This window comes from Nerophis ophidion, linkage group LG06 (assembly GCF_033978795.1).
Source record: "Nerophis ophidion isolate RoL-2023_Sa linkage group LG06, RoL_Noph_v1.0, whole genome shotgun sequence".
Classification (NCBI taxonomy): domain Eukaryota; kingdom Metazoa; phylum Chordata; class Actinopteri; order Syngnathiformes; family Syngnathidae; genus Nerophis; species Nerophis ophidion.
The window spans coordinates 15,576,504-15,602,320 of record NC_084616.1 but is presented as its reverse complement, the minus strand read 5'-3'; the positions used below and the strand labels follow the sequence as shown (position 1 = coordinate 15,602,320).

General features: G+C 40.6%; 1 protein-coding gene across 1 annotated transcript in view; it reads left to right on the top strand.

Moving 5' to 3' along the window:
- Positions 1-588: 588 nt before the first annotated feature.
- The window catches only part of LOC133554252 (collagen alpha-1(XXVIII) chain-like), an 80,123-nt gene continuing 54,894 nt past the window's right edge, over positions 589-25,817 (top strand). The window contains exons 1-9 of the mRNA XM_061902757.1: positions 589-1,000; positions 4,452-5,026; positions 12,636-12,656; positions 12,749-12,811; positions 20,772-20,825; positions 20,897-20,941; positions 21,002-21,028; positions 21,148-21,192; positions 22,912-22,956. Coding sequence (XP_061758741.1) covers positions 847-1,000; positions 4,452-5,026; positions 12,636-12,656; positions 12,749-12,811; positions 20,772-20,825; positions 20,897-20,941; positions 21,002-21,028; positions 21,148-21,192; positions 22,912-22,956 — 1,029 coding nt within the window. The 5' untranslated portion in view covers positions 589-846. The remainder of the gene's footprint in view (positions 1,001-4,451; positions 5,027-12,635; positions 12,657-12,748; positions 12,812-20,771; positions 20,826-20,896; positions 20,942-21,001; positions 21,029-21,147; positions 21,193-22,911; positions 22,957-25,817) is intronic.

Here is a 25,817-nt window from a genome sequence, read left to right as displayed (position 1 = left end):
ATTTTTATGAAAGTGTCTGTCACTACTTTATATGTATACTAGCAGTGTGTAATTTTATATATACTTATATATACTTGCAGTGTGTATACTGTACATATGACCTATTGTTATGAAAGTGTCTGTTACTACATTATATACATACATGCAGTGTGTATATTGTGCATATTACATATTATTATGAAAGTGTCTGTTACTACTTTATATATATTGTTGCAGTGTGTATATTGTACAATTACATATTGTTATGAAGGTGTCTGTTACTACATTATATATTTACTTGCAGTGTGTGTATTGTACATATTATATATTGTTATGAAGGTGTCTGTTAGTGACATCGCAAAAGGCATCGCATGGTCTTCACAAACCAACGGTCCACAGACTGCGAGGCAAGAGCGCTAGCCAACGAGCCAAAAGCCCCAGCTTTACCAAAGCCCTCTAAAATCTTCAGCAAGAACGTGGACTTTTCTGGCGAGATCGTGGCGAAACGCTAACAGGAGCGAGGCGCTCTGATGTCAGAGACCCCCTGAGCGTGTGGCGGTGCCTCCCCAGCCCTGTGGCCCTCCCACACGCAGATCCAGACTGAGTGAGCTTTAAAAAAAGGGTTGGCCCTTTTTGTCCTTACTGCACCTTTTCAGAAGGGCTCACATGCAAAGCTGGGTCTTGATGGTGGCGTCGAGGAGAACCAACCAGACAGACGACTTGACTTTGCAGCCATGGACCTTTAGAGCCGACCGACTGTGAGAGACAATCGTATTTGCACCTTTCGCCTGATCCAGGAGCGCTGATCATCTTATCCACAACGGGAGTTCTGCTTGTCAAAACTTGCTGCTTCCACTCGAGGACATCATGCCGCTGATGGCCCTCGGCCGCTGGCTCCTGCTCCTGTGTGGGCTGCCTGCTGTGTGGGCACAGGACCACAGGAGACACCAAGAGAAGGGGGTGACTTCCAGGAGGAACAGTAGGCAGTTCTCGTCCAATTACGTGCCAAATAACGGCCAACGTAAGTCTGAAGGAGTTTTTTATCTGCATCTAGACTAACTTGCTCAAATTGTTGGAATTTTACCTATGGTTCACAATCATTATGAGAGATTCCTAATGATTGGCACTGAACAACATCAAAAGCCAACACGTGTCTTTTTTAAAACAATTTTAAAAGTGATAAACGCTTGAAAGATGCGACTTATTGGTAGTCAAAGTTCTCTAAACAACTTCAAGTCATTTTATATATACATGTATATATATAATGTAGTAACAGACACCTTCATAATAATATGTAATATGTACAATATACACATTGCAAGTATATATATAATGTAGTAACAGACACCTTCATAACAATATGTAATATGTACAATATACACATTGCAAGTATATATATAATGTAGTAACAGACACCTTTATAACAATATGTAATATGTACAATACACACATTGCAAGTATATATATAATGTAGTAACAGACACCTTTATAACAATATGTAATATGTTTTATATATACACTGCAATTATATATATAATGTAGTAACAGACCCCTTCATAGCAATATGTAATATGTGCAATATACACACTGCAAGGATGTGTGCATGTGTGTGTGTGTGTGTATATATATATATATATATATATATATATATATATATATATATATATATATATATATATATATATACAGGCAGGCGTAGGGTGTGGTGATTGGCTCATGTGTTACCTAGGAGGTGTTTCCGTCTGTGGCGGCATGTTGAAATGATTTCACTGCGCTTGTTGAGGGATGATAGATCTGGATGATATATAATAAACAGTTTCTCTTTTAAGCATAGGTTGCATCTTTTATTACCACTGTTGTAAGGTGTGCTGGATGCAAGAATTTGCCATGTTATTGAATATTCAACATTATTGTCTTTGAGGTTCCAAATGTGTTTGCTGAGTTCTGTAGAATTCCGCAAAGTCTGGTTTCTAAAGGAGGCGTTGTGATTATTCCATCTTGTTTTGGACGCTCCTTCGGTTAATCCTACGTACGTGTCGGATGTGTTAATGTCCTTGCGTGTTACCTTTGCTTGGTAAACGACTGATGTCTGTAAGCACCTTCCGTTGAGAGGGCAATCAGGTTTCTTGCGACAGTTACATTCATTATTGGTTTCAGAGTCGTTTAGTCTGGGGGTAGGCAGTTTTTTTGCAATTGCTTTGTTGTGGTTTGAAATGATTTGTTGCATGTTATTCATACAGCTGTAGCTCAATTTAATGTTGTTCTTGTTGAATATTTTTCTTAGGGTGTTGCCTTTGGGGAAGTGTTTGTCGATCAGAGTGAGGAACTTGCGGCCGATGTTGGTTGAGACGTCTTTGCTGAATGGCGGATTGTACCAGATGATGTTGTTTCGTTTTCTGCTCTTTTTTGGTTGGTTTCCTGGAGTGGGTTCATAGGTGAGGGTGAAGTTGTATCCGCTTTCATCAAGTGCTTTCTGGTACGGGGGGGTTGCTTGGTCGAATTCAGCTTTGCTAGATGACAGCATCGATAGCCTTTTATTAATTCCGGTAGGTATTCTTTTCGTGGTGGTGGGTGGGTGGTTGCTGTCATGGTGCACGTATTGGAGTGTTGTGTTGGGTTTCGTGAATGGTTGGTAGCTGTTATTTCTCAGGTTGAAAGTGACGTCGAGGAAGTTGATGATTGAGCGAACCCCTCATGAAACAGTTCTGTAGAGATGAAGTAGTCTTGTGATTTTTTCCCACACCTACATATTGTGCTCTACCACGGTATCGAGCACTATTCTCTGGATAATCCAATCAAGACATATATATATATATATATATATATATATATATATATATATATATATATATATATCAAATGTAGTATCAGAAACCTTTATAACAATATGAACTAGGTACAATGTACACACTGCAAGTATGTATATATATATATATATATATATATATATATATATATATATATATATATATATATATATATATAATGTAGTAACAGACGCCGTTGTAACACGTGGCTTGGCATTGTCTTGCGGAAATAAGCAGGGGCGTCCATGATAACGTTGCTTGGATGACAACATATGTTGCTCCAAAACCTGTATGTGTGAAGACGGTTCACACTTCGTGGTGCCGGGTTCGATTCCTTCGAGGATGCGTTGACGTGAACACAACAATGGTAAGATCTTAAAAGATTTATTTAACAAAAAGGGAGCTCTGAACAGAAATACTGGAGCTTATAAAAAGCAAACCAAAAACGCTAGTATGAGAACTAGGATATACAAACAAAAAACTAGACTTGGCACGGCACAAAATGTAAAAACAAAATCAATTACCATGAGAGCTAAGAAAAGGCAGGTGGCTTAGCATATGAGCTAGCAAGAATACACATACCAAAAGAAGCAGTCGTCACTAGTTGCATGAGAGCAAATTTAAGGACCCAGACTGAACAAAGAATGGAGGAAGGTTTATATAGGGAGTAATCAAGGAGAACCAAGTGTGTGTAAAAAACGAGGAGCAGGTGAAATCAATGTGTAACCATGGTAACGGACTGAACAGGAAGTAAGTGGGTCAGAAGACAATGAAACGAAGATGGAAAAATAAACATGTGAAGCTCCGAGTCACGGATCGCAACAGTATGTACCTTTCAGCATTAATGGAGCCTTCACTGCTGTGTAAGTAACCCATGCCTTGGGCACTGATACACCCCCATACCATCACAGATGCTGGCTTTTCGTCTAGAACAGTCCGGATGGTTCTTTTTCCTCTTTGTTCCGGAGGACACGACGTTCACAATTTCCAAAAACAATTTGAAATGTGGACTCGTCAGACCACAGAACACTTTTCCATTTTGCATCAATCTATCTTAGATGAGCTCGGGCCCAGCAACACCCAGCGTTTCTGGGTGTTGTTGATAAATGACTTAGGCTTGCATAGTAGCGTTTTAACTTGCACTTACAGATGTAGCGACTGACTGTAGTTACTGACAGTGGTTTTCTGATGTGTTCCTGAGCGCATGTGGTGATATCCTTCACACACTGATGTCGCTTTTTGATGCAGTTCCACCTGAGGGAGCAAAAGGCACGGGGCATTCAATGTTACGTGCAGCGATTTCTCCAGATTCTTTGAACCTTTTGATGATATTACGGACCGTAGATGGTGAAGTCCCTAAATTCCTTGCAATAGCTGGTTGAGAAATGTTGTTCTTAAACAATTTGCTCAGGCATTTGTCCACAAAGTGGTGACCCTCGCCCCGTCCTTGTTTGTGAATGAGTGAGCCTTTCATGGAAGCTGCTTTTACACCCAATCATGGCACCCGCCTGTTCCCAATTAGCCCGTTCACCTGTGGGATGTTCCACATAAGTGTTTGATGAGCATTCCTCAACTTTCTCAATCTTTTTTGCCACTTGTGCCAGCTTTTTTAGAACCACGTTGCAGTTGAGGCCACAAGTGTTAATATTGCTTGTATTTTCTCAGTGCCTACAGAAGACGGCTGCAGTGTGGAGTTGGCCTTTTTGATTGACAGCTCGGAGAGCGCCAAGGACAACCACGCCCAGGAGAAGCAGTTCGCCTCGGACGTGACGGAGCTGCTGCAGGGCCTGCGCCTGCCGAGCGGCCGCAGCATGGCCAGCCGCGCCGCCCTCCTCCAGTACAGCAGCCACGTCATCGTGGAGCAGACCTTCGCCCAGTGGCGAGGCCCCGACGCCTTCAAGGCCCGCGTGGCCCCCGTCACCTACATCGGCCACGGCACCTACACCACCTACGCCATCACCAACCTCACCCGCCTCTACCAGGCGGAGTCGCCCGCCGCCGCCGTCAAGGTGGCCTTCCTGCTCTTCGACGGCGTCTCGCACCCGAGGAACCCGGACATATTGGCGGCCGTGACCGACGCCAAGAGCCAGGGCGTTCACTTCTTCGCCGTCGGTATCACGCCCCAAGCCAAGGAGCCTGCCAACATCGCCCAGCTGCGGCTAATTGCCAGCTCGCCGGCCTCGCGCTACCTGCACAACCTGCAGGACAGAGGCATCGTGGAAACGGTCATCCATGAAATCGTGAGTGAACGTATTGGAATTTGCTTCTCTGTCTTTCACTCATTCATTTATTCATTATCATTTATTACGTGGGACAGTATAGCTCATACCGGCAATTTGAGGTTTCCAGGTTCGATCCCCGCTTCCGCCATCCTAGTCACTGCCGTTGTGTACTCCGTTCTACTTTGTAATTCATCCCAAAGGTGTTCTATCGGGTTCAGGTCAGGACTCTGTGCAGGCCAGTCAAGATCATCCACACCAGACTCTGTCATCCATGTCTTTATGGATCTTGCTTTGTGTACTGGTGCACAGTCATGTTGGAAGAGGAAGGGGCCCGCTCCAAACTGTTCCCACAAGGTTGGGAGTGTCAGAGGTATTTGTTGTTGATGAACCCCAAGATCCAGAGACGAAGGCAGGCATAGAATATGAAAACATGATATAATTAAAACTAAACAAAAACAAACAAAAAGCACGCATGTGGGCGGAATAACAAACTAAGGGAGCTAGCACTGGAAGCTAGAAAACAAAAAAGGAACCTTAGCATGGAAGCTCGTGGATAGCAAACAGAAAAACTGGAAATGACTAATGCAAACAGAAACAGCTTACTGCTACGACGACCAGGACAAAATGTAGCATGACAGGTAGTAGCTGTAACAAAACGACACGTAGCACGACAAGAGTGATATGTGGCAACGACAATACAAGTCCGAATGACAATACAATGATCCAGCAACTGACACAAGACAAAGCAGGTACAAATAGGAGCGGGCTGATTGGCAACAGGTGTGGCCAGGTGCCAATCAGCCGCAGCTGAGGAGGAACACAGCACTCAGGGAACAAGACAAGAAGCTGAGAAAATAAGAGCACTAGACAGGAACTAAAGACAGGAGACACAGAGGAAACAGACAAATGCAGAGGAAAAAACTAAAACATAGACAAACTGTCAGGGGAAAGCCTGACAGGGAGCATGGAAATAATGTCCAAAATGCTTTGGTAGTTCCTTTCACTGGAACAAAGGGACAAAGCCATAATTCCTCCTCGACCAAATTTTACACTCGGCACAATACAGTCTGAAATGTAGCCTACTTCTGTCAAACTCCTAAGCCAGACTCGTCCATCAGATTGCCAGATGGAAAAGCAGGACTCATCAGTCCAGAGAAGGCGTCTCCACTGCTCTAGAGTCCAGTGGCGATGTGCTTTACACCACTGCATCCCACGCTTTGCATTGGACCTGGTGATTTATGGCTTAGATGCAGCTGCACGGCCATGGAAACCCATTCCATGAAGCTCTCTGCGTACTGTACGTGGGCTAATTGGAAGTTTGGAGATCTGTAGCAACTGACTGCAGAAAGTCTTTGCACTACACGCTTTAGCATCCGCTGACCCCCTCTCCGTCAGTTTACCTGGCCTACCACTTGGTGGCTGAGTTGCTGTTGTTCCCAAAATCTTCACTTTTCTTATAATAAAGCCGACAGTTGACTTTGGAATATTTAAAAGCAAGGAAAATTTCACAAATGGATTTTTTTGCACAGGTGGCTTCCTATGACAATTCCACGCTGGAAATCACTGAGAGCGGCCCATTCTTTCCCAAATGTTTGTAGAAACAGTCTCCGTGCCTTAGTACTTGATTTTATACACCTGATTAGGACACCTGGTTCTCATTTTCTGGATGGGTGGACAAATACTTTTGGAAATATAGTGTATACATATATATATATATATATATATATATATATATATATATATATATATATATATATATATATATAGTGGTTACTTTTCTTGTTGCTAGGAGCGCTGAGTGTGCACACCGGTCTCTGTTTGGTGTTTTGGACATCACTTGGTAGTGCTCAGAGACTATGATCGGTGTCAGATCTTGGTTTGCTTTGCCGGACGTAATTCGGACAAGTTTCCAGTGAGGGTTGGACCCGTCCATGGCTGCCCTTTGTCAAAAAGCATGTTGTTTCAACGTTGTATTTGTGTTGTAGAATATTGATGTCATGTCTTGATGATCATGTTTTGTTTAGTTTACTTCAAGACTCCATTAGTTCCTGTTTTTTCACTCCATTGTTTTGTTTCCATGCCAACTCGTTAGTTTTCACCTGTTACCGAGTCACGCACCTGTTTTCACTTATCATGTAGCTAGTATTTAGACCGAAAGTTAACAGGAGGTCAGCCTGACAACTTTACCTCTGATAACCTCCGTAGTTATGCTTCTTGCCATGCCGCTTAAGTTTTTGATTCTTCATGCCACAGTTATCAAGTTTTGTTTTATATTCATAGTTTCTGCCCTTGTGCAAGTTTTTCTTCATTAGCCAAGTTTGTTCCTGTTTTGAGTTAAGATTAAATCATGTCCTTACCTTCACACCTTGCCCGCGCCAACTTTCCTTTGCATTCCGGAAAAACAAACCCCAAAGTCCACGACTTGACAGAAAGAATCAAAAACTTACGTGGCATGGCAAGAAGCATAACTATGGAGTGTATCAGAAGTAAAGTCGCCAAGCTGACTTCCTGGCAACTTTCGGTTTAAATAATAGTTACATGATTAGTGAAAACAGGTGCGTGACTTGGGGACAGGTGAAAACTAATGGTTTGGCATGGAAACAAAACAATGGAGTGAAAAAACAGGAACTAATGGAGTCTTGAAGTAAACTAAACAAAACATGATCATCAAGACAGGACAATAATATTCCACAACACAAATACAACGTTGAAACAACATGCTTTTTGACGTTTAATCAATGTCGACCAATGAAATTTGGTCATTCTGTGGCCAATATTCTACAACACGAATACAACATAAAAACATGTTTTTTGGCGACATTTAATCAATGTTGGATTCTAATGTTGATTTGACCATTGAATTTTGGTGGTTTCCCAACCAATATTCTACAATACAAGTACAACGTTAAAACAACATGCATTTTTTACGACGTTTAATCAATGTTGGGTTCTGACGTTGATTTGACCATTGAAATTTGGTCATTTCCAAACTATTATTCAACAAAACAAATACAACATTGAAACAACATGCTTTTTGACAACGTTTATTCAATGTCGGGTTCTGACGTTGATTTGACCATTTAATTTTGATCATTTCCCCAAAAATATTATACCACACAAATACAATGTTGAAACAACATGCTTTTTGACAACGTTTAATCAATGTTGGGTTCTGACGTTAATTTGACCATTGAATTTGAGTAATTTCTCAACCAATATTCCAACACAAATCTAACGTTGAAACAACATACTTTTAACATCGTTTAATCAATGCTGGGATTTGATGTTAATTTGACTGTTGAATTTTGGTCATTTCCCAACCAATATTCTACAACACAAATACAACAATGAAACAATATGCTTTTTAACAACGTTTAATCAATGTTGGATTCTGATGTTGATTTGACCATTGAATTTTGGTAATTTCTCTACCAATATTCCAACACAAATCTAACGTTGAAACAACATACTTTTTAACAACGTTTAATCAATGTTGGATTCTGATGTTGATCTGACCATTTAAATTTGGTCATTTCCAAACTATTATTCAACAAAACAAATACAACATTGAAACAAGATGATTTTTGACAGCGTTTATTCAATGTCTGGTCCTGACGTTGATTTGACCATTGAATTTTGGTCATTTCTCAACCAATATTCTACAACACAAATACAACGTAGAAACAACATACTTTGTGACAACGTTTAATCAATATCGGGTTCTGACTTTGATTTGACCATTGAAATTTGGTCATTTCCCAACCAATATTCTACAACACAAATACAACATTGAAACAACATAATTTTTTGACAACGTTTAATCAATTTTGGGTTCTGATGTTGATTTGACCATTGAATTTTGGTAATTTCTCTACCAATATTCTACAACACAAATACAATGCTGAAACAACATGCTTTTTGAAGACGTTCAATCAATGCTGGGTTCTGATGTTAATTTGACCGTTGAATTTTGGTCATTTCCCAACGAATATTATACAATATTGAAACAACATAATTTTTGACGTTTAATCAATGTTGGGTTCCAGTGTTTCCCACAGGTCAGGCATCTGTTTGTGGTGGTGTGGTCGGGCAGAGAGGGGGCGGGGGTGGGAGGCGGCGGTGGCGATGACCAAGAAGAACCCGGAGTTGGAATATAATTACAACACTTTATGTACATATTTATATACATATTTATTAGGGGTGTGAATCTTTGGGTGTCCCACGATTCGATTCAATATCGATTCTTGGGGTCACCATTCGATAATATATCGATTTTTTTCGATTCGATTCTCGATTCAAAAACGATATTTTTCCGATTCAAAAGGATTCTGTATTCATTCAATACATAGGATTTCAGCAGGATCTACCCCAGTCTGCTAACATGCTAGCAGAGTAGTAGATTTAAAAAAAAAAAAAAAAAGCCTTTATAATTGTAAAGTACAATGTTTTATCAACTGATTGCATAAATGTTAATTTGTTTTAACTATAAACGAACCAAAAATATGACTTATTTGATCTTTGTGAAAACATTGGACACAGTGTGTTGTCAAGCTTATGAGATGCGATGCAAGTGTACGACACTGTGACACTATTGTTCTTTTTTTTGTTTTTATAAATGTCTAATGATAATGTCAGTGAGGGATTTTTAATCACTGCTATGCTGAAATTATAACTAATATTGATACTGTTGTTGATAATATTCATTTTTGTTTCATTACTTTTGTTTTTTTCTGTGTCGTGTTTGTGTCTCCTCAATTGCTCTGTTTATTGCAGTTCTGAGTGTTGCTGGTTCAGGTTTGGTTTTGGAATTGGGTTGCATTGTTATGGTATTGCTGTGTAGTGGTTTGTTGGATTGATTTAAAAAAAAAAAAAAAAGATTGATTTTTTAAAATGAGAATTGATTCTGTATCGCACAACGTAAACGATTCGATTCGTATTCCAATCGAATTTTTCCCACACCCCTAATATTTATATAATATTTACATATTTATATAATATGTAACTACAAGCTCCATTCACAGACAGAGTCCCATTGCTTTTAGTCAATCGCGGCTTTGTTGGATCAACTATGGACTGAACTTTTCACAGTATCATGTTAGACACGCTCGACATCCATTGCTTTCGGTCCCCTAGAAGGGGGGGGGGGGGTTGCTTACATATGTGGTCCTCTCCAAGGTTCTCATAGTCCTAATTGTCACCGACGTCCCACTGGGTGTGAGTTTTCCTTGACCTTATGTGGGCCTACCGAGGATGTCAGAGTGGTTTGTGTTGTGGTTTGTGCAGCCCTTTGAGACACTAGTGATTTAGGGCTATATAAGTAAACATTGATTGATTGATTGATTGATTGATGAGCGGTTGAGCGAGTCAAAAGCCGAATTTTTTTAAATTGATTTTTTATTTTTTGTACTTTTATTTGTGGCGGCCCTAATTCTTTCGTGGCGGGCCGCAACAAATAAATGAATGTGTGGGAAACCCTGGGGTTCTGATGTTGATCTGACCATGGAATTTTGGTCATTTTGCAAGCAATATTCTACAACACGAATCCAACGTTGGAACAACATGCTTATTGGCGTTTAATCAACGTCGGGTTGTGACGTTGATTTGACCATCAAATCTTGGTCATTTCCCAACCGACAACAACGTGGATCCAACCTTGCACATCGACGTTGCCTCGGTTCACAAATACAATTTTGCAACATTTTAAAAGACACGCACGTAGAACCAACGTTGTATCAACGTCTTGTGCCTGCTGTCTCCCAGTCTCGCCGTCCACTCGTCACAGGAACCACATTGTTGGCCTTTGGCGACTTTTAAGCGTCGTGCTCGCTTCGCGTTGTAATGCTATACGCAAAGTTTTACCTTGGGCCTTCACGTGCGCTCCCGTGCGGCACTTTGTGTTTGGCCTTTTGTTTAAAGGGGAACATTATCACAATTTCAAAAGGGTTAAAAACAATAAAAATCAGTTCCCAGTGGCTTGTTGTATTTTTTGAAATTTTTTGCAAAATTTTACCGGTCTCGGAATATCCCTAAAAAAGCTTTAAAGTGCTTGATTTTCGCTATTTGCGATGCGACTATCCATTTCCCTGTGACGTCATACAGTGCTGCTAATGTAAACAAACAATGGCGAATACCACAGCAAGATATAGCGACATCAGCTCGGATTCATACTCGGATTTCAGCGGTTTAAGCGATTCAACAGATTACGCATGTATTTGAACAGATGGTTGGAGTATGAAAGTATTGAAGAAGAAACTGAAGCTATTGAGCAAGTAGCTATTGACGCTATTCATAGCCATAGCATGGCCGAATAGCTGCGTTAGCATCGCCGGTAAAATGTGCGGACCAAACGATCAGGACTTTCGCATCTTGTGACACTGGAGCTATTTAAATCCGTCAATTGGTAAGTGGTTTTTTCGCATTAAATGTGGGTGGAAGGAAACGTAATATAGTTGCAAATGCATCTGCAGGTTATCCATACATCTCTGTGCCATGTCTGCTTTAGCACCGCCGGTAAATAGCATGTTAGCGTCGATTAGCGTAGCATGTTAGCATCGATTAGCTAGCAGTCAACATCAACAAAACTCACCTTTGTGATTTCGTTGACTTTATAGTTGCAAATGCATCTGCAGGTTATCCATACATCCCTCTGCCATGGCTGCTTTAGCACCGCCGGTAAATCGCATGTTAGCGTCGATTAGCGTAGCATGTTAGCATCGTTTAGCTGGCAGTCACGCCGCGACCAAATATGTCTGATTAGCACATAAGTCAACATCAACAAAACTCACCTTTGTGATTTTGTTGACTTTATGGTTGCAAATGCATCTGCAGGTTATCCATACATCTCTGTGCCATGTCTGTCGTCGCCGGTAAAATGTGGAGACACTCTGGCACATTCAATGGGGGTCTGGCGGCATCTTCGGGCCAATGGTGCAACTTGAATCCCTCCCTGTTAGTGTTGTTACACCCTCCGACAACACACCGACGAGGCATGATGTCTCCAAGCTTCCCAAAAATAGTCAAAAAAACGGAAAATAACAGAGCTGAGACCTAAATTTTTACAATGTGTCGAAAATGAAAATGGCGGCTGTGTTACCTCGGCGACGTCACATTCTGACGTCATCGCCTCCAGAGTGATAAACAGAAAGGCGTTTAATTCGCCAAAATTCACCCATTTAGAGTTCGGAAATCGGTTCAAAAAATATATGGTCTTTTTTTCCGCACCATCAAGGTATATATTGACGCTTACATAGGTCTGGTGATAATGTTCCCCTTTTGTTTAAGGATTAAAAAGACTTTTCTTACCTGCACGCCGCGACACGGGCAAGTCCTCCCAGCGTGCTTTAACCTGCACACTTGTATGAGGAGGAGGCGTAATTACAGTGGGAATCAAACATTCGCTGCTGACTATTCCGGGTGATGGTTATTAAGGACGTACAAATGCGGCATCTGTGAAACCCAGCGAGGGTTTCAGGTGGCGTCCAAGAACAGTCCCATGGCACGTCTAAACACTCTATGTTTATCACTAGGTCGCCATGGAAACAAACAACAGCATTGAAGCATCTTGATGCTCGCTAACAGCCACATTACTTTTGCTGAGTTAGCACCCATCTTTTTTCTCTTTCCACAGATATCCCTGGCAGACGAAGGGGTGAGTCCTGCCACTGATGACTAGATTTGTGTCCCGGGGTGCCCCCCCCCCCACCCCCCCGCCCTAACTCTCTCTCCTCATTGTGTTGTCAGTGTCCCCTTGTTCACAGCCTGTGTGCATGCGAGAAGGGCGAGCGGGGAGCCAGCGGCCCCGCGGTAAGTAGCACCCGACACACCCAAACTATCTCCCCTTTGACGTACCCTCCGGAGAAACAAGTTTCTTTTATCCCAGTGACAAAATGGACGGGTTTAGCAAAGCACATTTGTTTTAGGAACTATTTATATTGTCTAAGTAAGAACAAAAAAAGTTTGTCGGATTAGTTCATTTTGGATTAAAACAACAACAACAAAAAATTGGACATTTGAGTTTCCAATTATTTCTACAACTCTTGTTTTTTTGTGTGTGATGGAGTGATTGGAGCACATACTTGTTGGTCACAAAAAAAAGAACATTCATCAAGTTTGGTTCTTTTAAGAATTTATTATGGCTGTACTGAAAATGTGACCAAATCTGCCGGGTCAAAAGTGTACATACATGTGTGGTGGGCGTGGCCTACAGACCTGCAACGAAGCGGGGTGTGGCAGAACCGGCTTCGAGATTAGTGACAGGTGCGTCGACGACACGGCTGAGAGTGTTTGTCTAATCACCTGTCGCTCTGTTCAAAGCAGCAGTCAGGAAGGAGTGGGAGAGTTGGCGAGCACACCCGTAAGAGCCATCGGGGGGTTCGTCCTCCCCCGCCTCCGGTGGTCCAGCCAGGTTGGGCGCCAAATTGTGGAGGTCTTGCTCCTCAGGGTCTCTTGGACCACCAATGACAGACATAACAGCCTCGGTCATATTTGTGGACCCACTTTTTATTTTTCAATAAATGTTCTTTATATGCTTTCCAGCCAATGTCTCTCACTCTCGCTGCCACCAACAACTCTCCCTCTCCTGCCTTGAACAGAGCGACAGGTGATTAGACAAACACTCTCAGCTGTATCATCTACGCACCGGCCGCTAATCTCGAAGCCGGTTCTGCCACACCCCGTTTCGCTGCAGGTCCGTAGGCCACGCCCAAAACATAATGATCCATTTTGGTGATGTAGAAAAGTTACAATCTAATCAAGTTAGCTTCATGGCATGGCCTCTTAACTTCATGTGAAATGATTATGATTGACGACACCTGTTGACTTCTCTGAGCCCTTTTAAATAGGGCTCATGTGATGCTATCATTAGACGCGGTTAATAACGCGACAATGGGAAAGTCAAAGGAACGCAGCACAGATCTGAAGAAAAAACCAATTAATGACTTGAACAAGTCAGGAAAGTCACTTGGAGCCATCTCAAAGCAGCTTAAGGTCCCAAGAGCAACTGTGCAGACATGGCACAGTTTTTTCACTGCCAAGAAAACGCAAGCTATCACCTGCTGCTGATAGAAAATTGGTCAGGATGATCAAGAGTCAACCGAGGACCGCCAGAAAGCAGGTCTGCAATGAATTGGAAGCTGCTGGAACACAGGTGTCCGTGTCCACAGTCAAGGGTGTTTTGCATCGCCATGGACTGAGAGGCTACCATGCAAGAAGGAAGCCCCTTACTCCAGAAGCAACACCTTAAGGCTCGTCTAAAGTTTGCTGCTGATCACGAGGACAAAGATAAGCCCTTCTGGTTGCTATAGTTATTATCTATTGTGGTCCAGTTGTACTGTTCTATCTGTGTGAAGGCACACAACCTATCTTCCACTGCAAGTTGTCTCGTAGCAGCAGTTTCTGTCTTCCATCCCGTTACGGACTTCAAGTACCTCAACAAAGATAAGACGACAACACGCGGACAAAGCAGAGCCAGGGCGAAATCTCGAGCTCAAGCACATTTGCATTCTGAGTAATCATGTATTGTGATACTAGGGCTGCTTGCATAATACGTGTTACCACTCCCTTATGAGGCAGTCTCAGGGATTTTAACCAGGGATCTCCCGGATAAACAGAGGAGAACGTGGGACTGCCCCTCAGAGCATGGTGGGAGACTGTAACTGAGTGTGCAGACCCAAACGTTTCTCCTCATGAGCAAAATTGAACTCTGTCTCTGCTTGATTCCTTGCTTCTTGTCTCGTTTAATGGATAGGTTGGTGTTTGAACCTGACACTTAAACGTGTGGACAATGCTAAAGAAACAAGTCCATGTCGAAAAACTAACACATTTAGCTGAACTGCACCAATTTTGTCCAGAGGAGTGGTCAAAAATTCAACCAGAAGCTTGCCAGAAGCTTGTGGATGGCTACCAAAAGTGCCTTATTGCAGTGAAACTTGCCAAGAGACATGTAAGCAAATAATAACATTGCTGTATGTATACTTTTGACCCAGCAGATTTGCTCACATTTTCAGTAGACCCATAATAAATTCATAAAAGAACCAAACTTGTATGTGTGTATGTATGTTATATATATATATATATATATGTATGTATGTGTATGTATGTGTATATACATATATATATATATGTGTATATATATATATATATGTGTGTATATATATATGTGTATATATATATATATATATATATATATATATATGTATGTATGTGTATGTATGTGTATATACATATATATATATATATGTGTATATATGTATATATATGTGTGTATATATATATGTGTATATATATATATATAGGTATATATATGTATGTATATGTGTATATATATACGTATGTATATATATGTGTATATATATTTGTATGTATATATGTATATGTATATATGTATGTATATATATATGTATATATATATGTATGTATATATATGTATATGTATAGATATATATATATATGTATGTATGATTGTATATATATATGTATGTCTGTATGTATATATATATATGTGTATATATATATGTATGTATATATATGTATATGTATAGATATATATATATATATATATATATATGTATGATTGTATATATATGTATGTCTGTATGTATGTATGCATATATATTTATATGTATGTATGTATATATATATATATGTGTGTGTGTATAAATGTATATATGTATATATATATATATATATGTGTGTGTATATATGTATATATATGTGTATATATATATACACATATGTATGTATATGTATGTATGTGTATATATTTATGTGTATGTATGTACACATGTACATATATACAAATGTATATATATATATATATATATATATATATATATATATATATATATATATATATACATATATATATATACACACAGTGGGGCAAAAAAGTATTTAGTCAGCCACCAATTGTGCAGATGGTCTGTAATTTTCATCATAGGTACACTTCAACTGTGAGACACAGAATGTGGAGAAAAACCCCTCCAGAAATTCACATTGTAGGAATTTGAAAGAATCTATTGGTAAATTATAGTGGAAAATAAGTATTTGGTCACTTCACACAAGGAAGATCTCTGGCTCTCACAGACCTATAACTTCTTCTTTAAGAAGCTCTTCCGTCCTCGACTCGTTACCTGTTTTAATGGCACTTGTTTGAACTCGTTATCTCTATAAAAGACACCTGTCCACAGCCTCAAACAGTCAGACTCCAAACTCCACTATGGCCAAGACCAAAGAGCTGTCGAAGGACGTCAGGAAAATAATTGTAGACCTGCACCAGACTGGGAAGAGTGAATCTACAATAGGCAAACAGCTTGGTGTGAAAAAATCAACTGTGAGAGTAATTATCAGAAAATGGAAGACATACAAGACCACTGATAATCTCCCTCGATCTGGGGCTCCATGCAAGATCTCAGCCCGTGGGGTCAAAATGATCATGAGAACGGTGAGGAAAAATCCCAGAACCACACAGGGGGACCTGGTGAATGACCTGCAGAGAGCTGGGACCAAAGTAACAAAGGTTACCATCAGTAACACACTACGCCGACAGGGAATCAAATCCTGCAGTGCCAGACGTGTCCCCCTGCTTAAGCCAGTGCATGTCCAGGGCCGTCTGAAGTTTGCCAGAGAGCACATGGGAGAATGCTATGTGGTCAGATAAAACCAAAATATAACTTTTGGGTATAAACTCAACTCGTCGCGTTTGGAGGAAGAAGAATACTGAGTTGCATCCCAAGAACACCATACCTACTGTGAAGCATGGGGGTGGAAACATCATGCTTTGGGGCTGTTTTTCTGCTAAGGGGACAGGACGATTGATCCGTGTTAAGGAAAGTATGAATGGGGCCATGTATCGTGAGATTTTGAGCCAAAACCTCCTTCCATCAGTGAGAGCTTTGAATGGTTGACCAAATACTCATTTTCCACCATAATTTACGAATAAATTCTTCAAAATTCCTACAATGTGAATTCCTGGATATATATAGATATAATGACAAGGTGCAGGTGTAATCGGGGGGCGTTCAAAGACTCCCTGCAGCAGTGGAAATTCCACACATTCCTTGTTGACTTTATTGAGAGCAGGCCTATACAGATTTGCACATAAGTAGTTATGTAAATCTCAGTAGATCATCAGAGGAGTTGGCAGGGCAAGAGAGCTGCATGTACATACACATGTTCTGATAGCTTGTTCTTGGTCTACCAACACCAACACCACACCATAACATCCACCTTGATGGCTTCTCTTCCCGAGTGCTTGGAAACGTCTTTCTCCCAACAAAAGTTGTTTCCACCGACCCCGACTGGATTAGAGTGAAGTGGAGCAGTGCTAGCCAATGAGCGAAAAGCCACGGGCTGTCACTAACGTACTGCCGTATATTCCACCATGCGGTGCCATATTTCCACGCATTGGCAGTGACGTCATTCGTTTGAAATTGAAAACATGTTGAGCATTTTAAATAATCCAATGCTAAAAAAAATATATTAACACTGACTCCTTTTCTAGTTCAGTTTCCAGTCACAGAATGCAAAATTTTCGACGCTAAATGTGCATGTGCATAAAAAAAGGCTCCCGAAACATCAGATCACGTCGGGGAATCGGTTCCCACCGGTCACCTAAGAGTCGCTCAAAAGACTCGGTTCGTTCGCTAAACTCTCCTCCCTACAATTTAGCATATTATTATCTTTGGCCGGTAAAAATTACGGGGAACATGTGCCCCCTGCCCCCATCGCTAAATATGCCCCTGTGCAGTAGTTCCCACAGTTCACCAAAAAGAGTCACTCAAAAGACTTGGTTCGTTCGCACACCTCACATCTCTTCAATTTGGCATACTATTATTTTTGCGGGGTAAAAAGTGTGCACCCTCCCCTCCTGTGCAGTAGTGCCCACCGTTCACCTAAAAGAGTCGTTCAAAAGACTCAGTTCGTTTGCAAACCTCACATCTCTACAATTCAGCATATTATCATTTTGTGGTGTAAAAAGTGCGGACACACACCCACGCACGCACGCACGCACGCACGCACGCACGCACACACACACACACACACACACACACACACACACACACACACACACACACACACACACACACTTCCCCCCTGTACCCAGTAGTTCCCACCATTTGCCTCAAAGAGTCGCTCAAAATTCTTGGTTCGTTTGCGAACCTTACATCTCTACAATTTAGCATATTATCATTTTGTGGCTGTAAAAAGTGCGGGGGGACATGTGTCCCCGGTCCCCCTCGCTAAATACACCCCTGTGCAGTAGTTCTACAGTTAACCTAAAAGAGTCGCTCAAACGACTCGGTTCGTTCGCAAACCTAAAATCTGTACATATTATCCATCCATTTTCTACCGCTTATTCCCTTAAGGGGTCGCGGGGGCGCTGGCGCCTATTTCAGTTAGAATCGGGCGGAAGGCGGGGTACACCCTGGACAAGTCGCCACCTCATCGCAGTTGTACATATTAGGTAATATGAGGGGTAATAAGTGCGGGGGGTATGTCCCCCCACCCCCCACGCTAAATATGCTCCTGGGTAGTTGTTCCCCCCGTTCCTCTTGCTAATACTACCCTGTGCAGTAATTCCACCGTTCACCTAAAAGAGTCACTCAAAAGACTCGGCTTGTTTGCGAACCTCACATCTCTACAATTTAGCATATTATCATTTTCTAGCGGTAAAAAGTGCGAGGGGACATGTGTCCCCGGTCCCCCTCGCTAAATACACCCCTGTGCAGCAGTTCTACAGTTCACCTAAAAGAGTCGCTCAAAAGACGTGGTTCGTTCGCAAACCTAAAATCTGTACATATTAGCATATTGTTATTTCTGGGGGTTAAAAGTGCGGGGGACATGTCCCCCCCATCCCTCATGCTAAATATGCTCCTGGGTAATTGTTCCTACCATTCACTTAAAAGAGTCGCTTGAAAGACTCGGTTCGTTCACAAACCTCACATCTGTAAAAATTTAGCATATTATTTTTGGGGGGTAAAAAGTGCGGAGGGACATTCCTCCCTGCCCTCCTAGCTTAATACGCCCGTGCAATAGTCGCCACTGTTCACCTAAAAGAGTCACTCAAAAGACTTGGTTCATTCACAAACCTCACATCTCTACAATATCACATATTATTTTTGGGGGGTAAAAAGTGCGAGGGGACATGCCTCCTCTGCCCCCCTAGCTAAATACGCCCTGTGCAAGTTGTCTTCACCGTTCACCTAAAAGAGTCAGTCAAAAGACTTGGTTCGTTCACAAACCTCACATCTCTACAATTTAGCATATTATCATTTTTGGGGTGTAAAAAGTGCAAAGGGACATTAACCCCCCCTTCCACTAGCTAAATATGCCCCTGTGCAGTAGTCCCCACTGTTCACCTAAAAGAGTCGCTCAAAAGACTTAGTTCGATCACAAACCTCACATCTCTACAATGTAACATTATTTTTGGGCAGTAAAAACTGCAAAGGCACAGTTTGTTCACGAACCTCACGTCTCTACAATTTAGCATATTGTAATTTTGTGGCCGTAAAAAGTGCGTGATTTCCCCCTGTCCCCACTTAAAAGAGTCGCTCAAAGACTCAGTTCGTTCGCAAAATCCCAAATCTCTTCAATTTAGCATGTTGCATGTCTCCCTGTGCCCCTCGCTAAAAACGCCCCTGTGCAGTAGTCCCCACCGTTCACCAAAAAGAGTCGTTTAAAAGACTAGGTTTATTTGCATACCTCACATCTCTACAATTTAACATATTATTTTTGGGGGGTAAAAAGGGCGAAGGGACATGCCCCCCTGTCCCCCTCGCTTAATACGCCCCTGTGGAGTAGTCCCCACGCATTACCTACAAGAGTCGCTCAAAAGACTCGGTTCGTTCGCGAACCTCACATCTCTACAATTTAGCATATTACATGTCTTTCCTAACCCCCTCGCTAAATACCTGTGAAGTAGACCCCACCATTTACCTAAAAGAGTCGCTTAAAATACTCGGTTCGTTCGTGAAGCTCAAATCTCTACAATTTAACATATTATTATACATGGGGGTAAAAGGTGTTCCCGAGATCCCACCGTTCGCCTAACAGAGCCGCTCAAAAGGCTCGATTCGTTTGCGAACCTCACATCACTGCAATATTGCATATTTTTTTGGGGGGGGGGTAAAAAGTGCGAAGGGACATGCACCCCCCCCCTGTCCCTCTCGCTTAATACGCCCCTGTGCAGTAGTCTGCACGCATTACCTAAGAGAGTCGCTCAAAAGATTCGATTCGTTCGCGAACCTCACATCTCTACAATATCGCATATTATTTTTGGGGGGTAAAAAGTGCGAAGGGACATGCCCCCCTTGTCCCCCTCGCTTAATACGCTGTGCAGTAGTCCCCACCATTCACCTAAAAGAGTCACTCCAAAGAACCGGTTCGTTCGCGAACCTCACATCTCTACAATTGAGCATATTACATGTCTTTTCTAACCTTCTCGCTAAATACCTGTGAAGTAGACCCCACCATATACCTAAAAGAGTCGCTTAAAATGCTCGATTTGTTCGTGAAGCTCAAATTCCTACAATTTAGCATATTATTATACTTGGAGGTAAAAAGTGAGATCCCACCGTTGGCCTAAAAGAGCCGCTTAAAAGGCTCGATTCGTTTGTGAACCTCACATCTTTATAATTAAGCATATTATTATTATTTTTGGGGGGTAAAAAGTATGGGGGACATGTACCCCCCTCACTAAATACGCCCCTGTGCAGCAGTTCTTGGATTATTATGGTATGGCAATGTGACTTTCGTTCCTGGGCAGGGCAAGAAGGGTCGTGCTGGAGAAGACGGCAGCCCAGGATCCAAGGGACAGAAGGTCTTGTCTCTACCAAGTACAGTTTTACTCTCTGCTTGCAGCAACGTTCTATACTGACGATCCTCTTCTAGGGCGAAAGTGGGCTCAGCGGACTCCCAGGTCGGGATGGCACGGAGGTGAGGCCCGAGTGGTGCTTCACCACGGAACGTCAGTAACCCTCTTTTGTCTTCACGCAGGGAAAAGCAGGATACAAAGGAGAGCAGGTAGGATTGTCCCCAAAAAAAACCCTTTTGGTTCACTGGCGATGATGTCATGTATTTAGCGGAATGATGTCATGTATTAATCAGCGTACATGTCTCAACTGCTTCTTGTTCTATTCCAGGGAGAGCGAGGCGAGTGTGGCACACCTGGGATTAAAGGAGACCGAGTATGTTCTTTTGGATCTTTTACAGCTGATACATTCATGATGTCTGATATCAGCACAAAAAACCAGCGTATTGTCTCCTTAACGTCTAAATGTCCTCCAATAAGCACACAATTTATTCTCTTTTACTAAAGTCATTTACAAAAGGTAAACATGCGAGGCTATAAGCTGCTAGGAGCGAGCGGCTACACAACAGCTAAGCACTCTATAGCACACAAGCTAAACATTTGTCAATGTAAACAAGTGTCAAATATTTCTAGTGTATTAGAAAGTATCCAGTAACAAACGTGTCTGCATCATTCAACTTACTTAACTCCAGGAATTATTGCGTTGTCGCCAAAAATATAAAACAATCGTCACTCCCCTTTAACCTGCGTTAGTCCATTCCAGTGAGGATCGATACTGAAATATCGATAACGCCGATAACAAATCCTCATGCTCCGATATCAATCCCCAAATCAAAATATCAATACTTTTGATATAGTGTATGATAACTAAACTAACGAGATCTTGTCTAAATGAAGACAAAAGATAGGTGGGGAAAAAATAAATCAAATGTATCATATATATATATATATATATATATATGTATGTGTATATGTATATATATGCATTTATGTATAATAGTATATATGTATATTATATATGTAAAGTGTATTTGTGTGTATATACTGTATATATAGTATATGTGTATATACATATATATGTATATATATGTGTATATGTATGGTATATGTGTATATATGTATAGTAAATGTATATATGTATATTACTATACATACATATGTTTATATGTATATGTATAGCATATATATATATATATATATATATATATATATATATGTATATATATATATATATATATGTATATATATATACCTGTACAAACATATGTATATGTATGTATACATATATGTATGTATATGTGTGTGTATATATATATATATATATATATATATATATATATATATATATATATATATATATATATATATATATATATATATATATATATATATATATATATATATATATATATATATATATATGTATATGTATGTATGTCTGTATTCATCCATTTTCTACCGCTTATTCCCTTTTGGGGTCGCGGAGGGCGCTGGCGCCTATCTCAGCTACAATCGGGTGGAAGGCGGTGTACACCCTGGACAAGTCGCCACCTCATCGCAGGGCCAACACATATATATATATATATATATATATATATATATATATATATATATATATATATATATATATATATATATATATATATATAATACTTTTTCTTTACTTTTTAAATCCTACACATTAGGTACAATTGCACTAAGTATCGGATTGGTTCGTCGATACCAGCCTGAAGTTTACACGGTATCGGATTGGAAAGAAAACCAGTGGTATCGCACATCACTACATTACAGATGGTTAATAATAGACAAGTTAGGGTTTTTCACACATTGTTCTTTGTTTGGTTACGTTTCCTTGATCAAGCCTTTTACAACATTCCACACTACAAAATAATACAAGCATGTATCATTCCTCCTGGTGTGGTATCAGACCAATATCGGTATTGTATCGAAAGTGAAAGAGTTGTATCGGGACACCCCTGATAAAGCCTACTGTGTGTTTACCCTATTTGTTTTGATTGTTACAGAACAGCATTATTTTACCAATGAATTACAGTCGTCCGTCACTAATTGTGCACATATTTCTTACTTTCAACAGGGCCCTGAAGGCACCATTGGTCCCAGAGGGAATCGTGGACTTCAGGTAATCAAACGGGGGAAAAAAAGATGGATGTTTAATTTTTTGCAGACAAAATGTCAAATTTAGAGACAAAAGACCAGAGGATAGGGAAATCATTTTAGCTACCTAGTTAAAAGTATTTTGGAGTCAGAAGGCCGTAAGCTAGGTCAATAACGCTAGCTACTTAAGTAGCTAAAAGTCTTTTGGAGTCAGAAGCCAGTAAGGTAGGTGTATAACGCTAGCTACTTAAGTAGCTAAAAATCTTTTAAAGTCAGAAGACCATAACCTAGGTGGATGACACTAGCTACTTAAGTGGGTAAAAGTATTTTGAAGTCAAAAGACTGTAAGTTAGGTGGATATCCATAGTTAGCCAAGTAGCTAAAAGTCTTTTGGAGTCAGTAGATCGTAAGCTAGGTGGATAACGCGAGCTACTTAAGTAGCTAAAAGTTTTTTGGAGTCAGAAAATTATAAGCTAAGTGGATAACGCTAGCTAGCTAGCTAAGTAGCTTAAAGTCTTTTAAAGTCAGAAGACCATAAGCTAGTTGGATAATGCTAGCTAGCTGGTTAAAAGTATTTTGGAGTCAGAAGACCGTATGCTAGCTACATAAGTAGCTAAAAATCTTTTAGAGTCAGAAGACCATAAGTTAGGTGGAGAACGCTAGCTAGCTAAGTACCTTAAAGTCTTTTAGAGTCAGAAGACCGTAATCTAGGTGGATAACCCTAGCTAGTTAAGTAGCTAAAAGTTTTTGGGAGTCAGAAAACCATAAGCTAGGTGGATAACACTAGCTAGCTAAGTAACTAAAAGTTTCTTGGAGTCAGAAGACCATAAGCTAGGTGGATAACACTAGCTAGCTAAGTAACTAAAAGTATTTTGGAGTCAGAAGACCGTAAGCTAAGTGGATAACGCTAGCTAGCTAAGTAGCTAAAAGTCTTTTAGAGTCAGAAGACCTGAAGCAAGGCGGATAAGGCTAGTTAAACAATTAAAAGTATTTTGGTGTCAGAAGACCGTAAGCTAAACATGAAATTTTAGCTAGCTACGTAGCTAAAAGTCTTTTGGAGTCACACGACTAGAAGTTAGGCGGGTCATTTTAGCTAGCTACGTAGCCAAAAGTCTTTTGAAGACCTGAAGCAAGGCGGATAACTCTGGCTTGGTCGGTCACCAAAAATCTTTTGAAGCCAGAAGACCAGAAGCTTCCATATAACTCTAGGTAGTTCATTAAAAGTCTTTCAAAGCCACAAGACCAGAAACTATGCGGATGATCCGAGCTAGTTCCTTAAAAGTATCTTGGGTCAGAAAATCAGACGTTTCTGAATATCTTTAGCTGATTAGTCGAAAGTATTTTGAAGTCAGAAGACCAGAAGCTAGCCAGAGAACCTTAGCTAGCTAGTTAAAAGTCTTTTGAAGTCAGTAAACCATAAGCTAAAATAATCCAGTTAAAAGTTAAAAGTATTTCATAGCCAGACCACCAGAAACTAGGCTGACAATCGGAGCTAGTTTGCTAAAAGTATTTTTGAATCAGAAGACCAGAAGCCAGGATGATAACCTTACCCAGCGAGTTCAAAGTATTTTGGGGTCAGGCGATCAAAAGTCAGGCGGATAAGTCCAGCTAGTTAAAAGTATTTTGCAGTCCGAAAACCAGAAACTAGGCTGATAATCTTAGCTAGCGAGTCAAAAAAGTATTTTGGAGACAGAAGACCTGAAGCTAGGCGGATAACTCTGGCTAGTTTGTTAAAAGTATTTTGGGGTCACAGAGACCAGAAGTTAAGATGGCAACTTTAGCTAAATAGTTAAAAGTATTTTGGAGACAGAAGACTAAAATCTATGCTAATAACCTTAGTTAACTAGTTATAATTATTTTGGAGACAGAAGACCAGAAGCTCGGCTGATAAACTTGCTAGTTAAAAGTATTTTGGAGTCAGTAAACCAGAAGCTAGGCAGATAAACTAGCTAGTTAAAATAATTTTGGAGTCAGTATATCAGAAGCTAGGCTTACAACCTTAGCTTATTCGTTAAAAGTGTTTTGGAGACAGAAAACCAGAAGCTAGGCTGACACCCTTCACTATTGAGTTAAAAGTGTTTTGGAGACAGACGACTAGAAACTAGCTCGCTAGTTAAAAGTAATTTGGAGTCAGTAGACTAGAAGATAGGTGAATAAACTAGCTAGTTAAGTCTCTTGGAGTCAGTAGACAAGAAGCAAGGTGGATAAACTAGCTAGTTAAATTTATTTTGGGTTCAGGAGACCAGAAGCTAGGCAGATAACCTTCATTAGCGAGTTAAAAGTCTTTTGGAACCAGAAGACCAGAAGCTTGGCTAATTAACTAGCTAGTTAAAAGTATTTTGGGGTCAAGAGACCAGTGGCGAGGCTGACAACCTTCGCTAACGAGTTAAGTCTTTTGGAGACAGAAGACTAGAAACTAGGCGTATAAGCTTGCTAGTTAAAATAATTTGGAGTCAGTAGACCAGAAGATAGGGGGATAAACTAGCTAGTTAAATGTATTTCGGGGTCAGGAGACCAGAAGTCAGGTGGATAAGTCCAGCAAGTTAAAAGTATTTTTGAGACAGAAGACCAGAAGCTAGGCTGATGACTCTAGCTAGTTTGTTAAAAGTTTTTGGGGTCACGAAGACCAGAAGATAGGCTGATAACCTTAACTAACTACTTAAAAGTATTTTGGAGACAGAAGACCAGAAGTTAGGTTGATAAACTCGCTAGTTAAAAGTATTTTGGAGTCAGTAGACAAGAAACTAGGCGGATAAACTAGCTAGTTAAATGTATTTTGGGGTCAGTAGACCAGAAGTCAGGTGGATAATTCTAGCAAGTTAAAAGTATTTTGGAGACAGAAGACCAGAAGTTAGGTGGATAAACTCACTAGTTAAAAGTATTTTG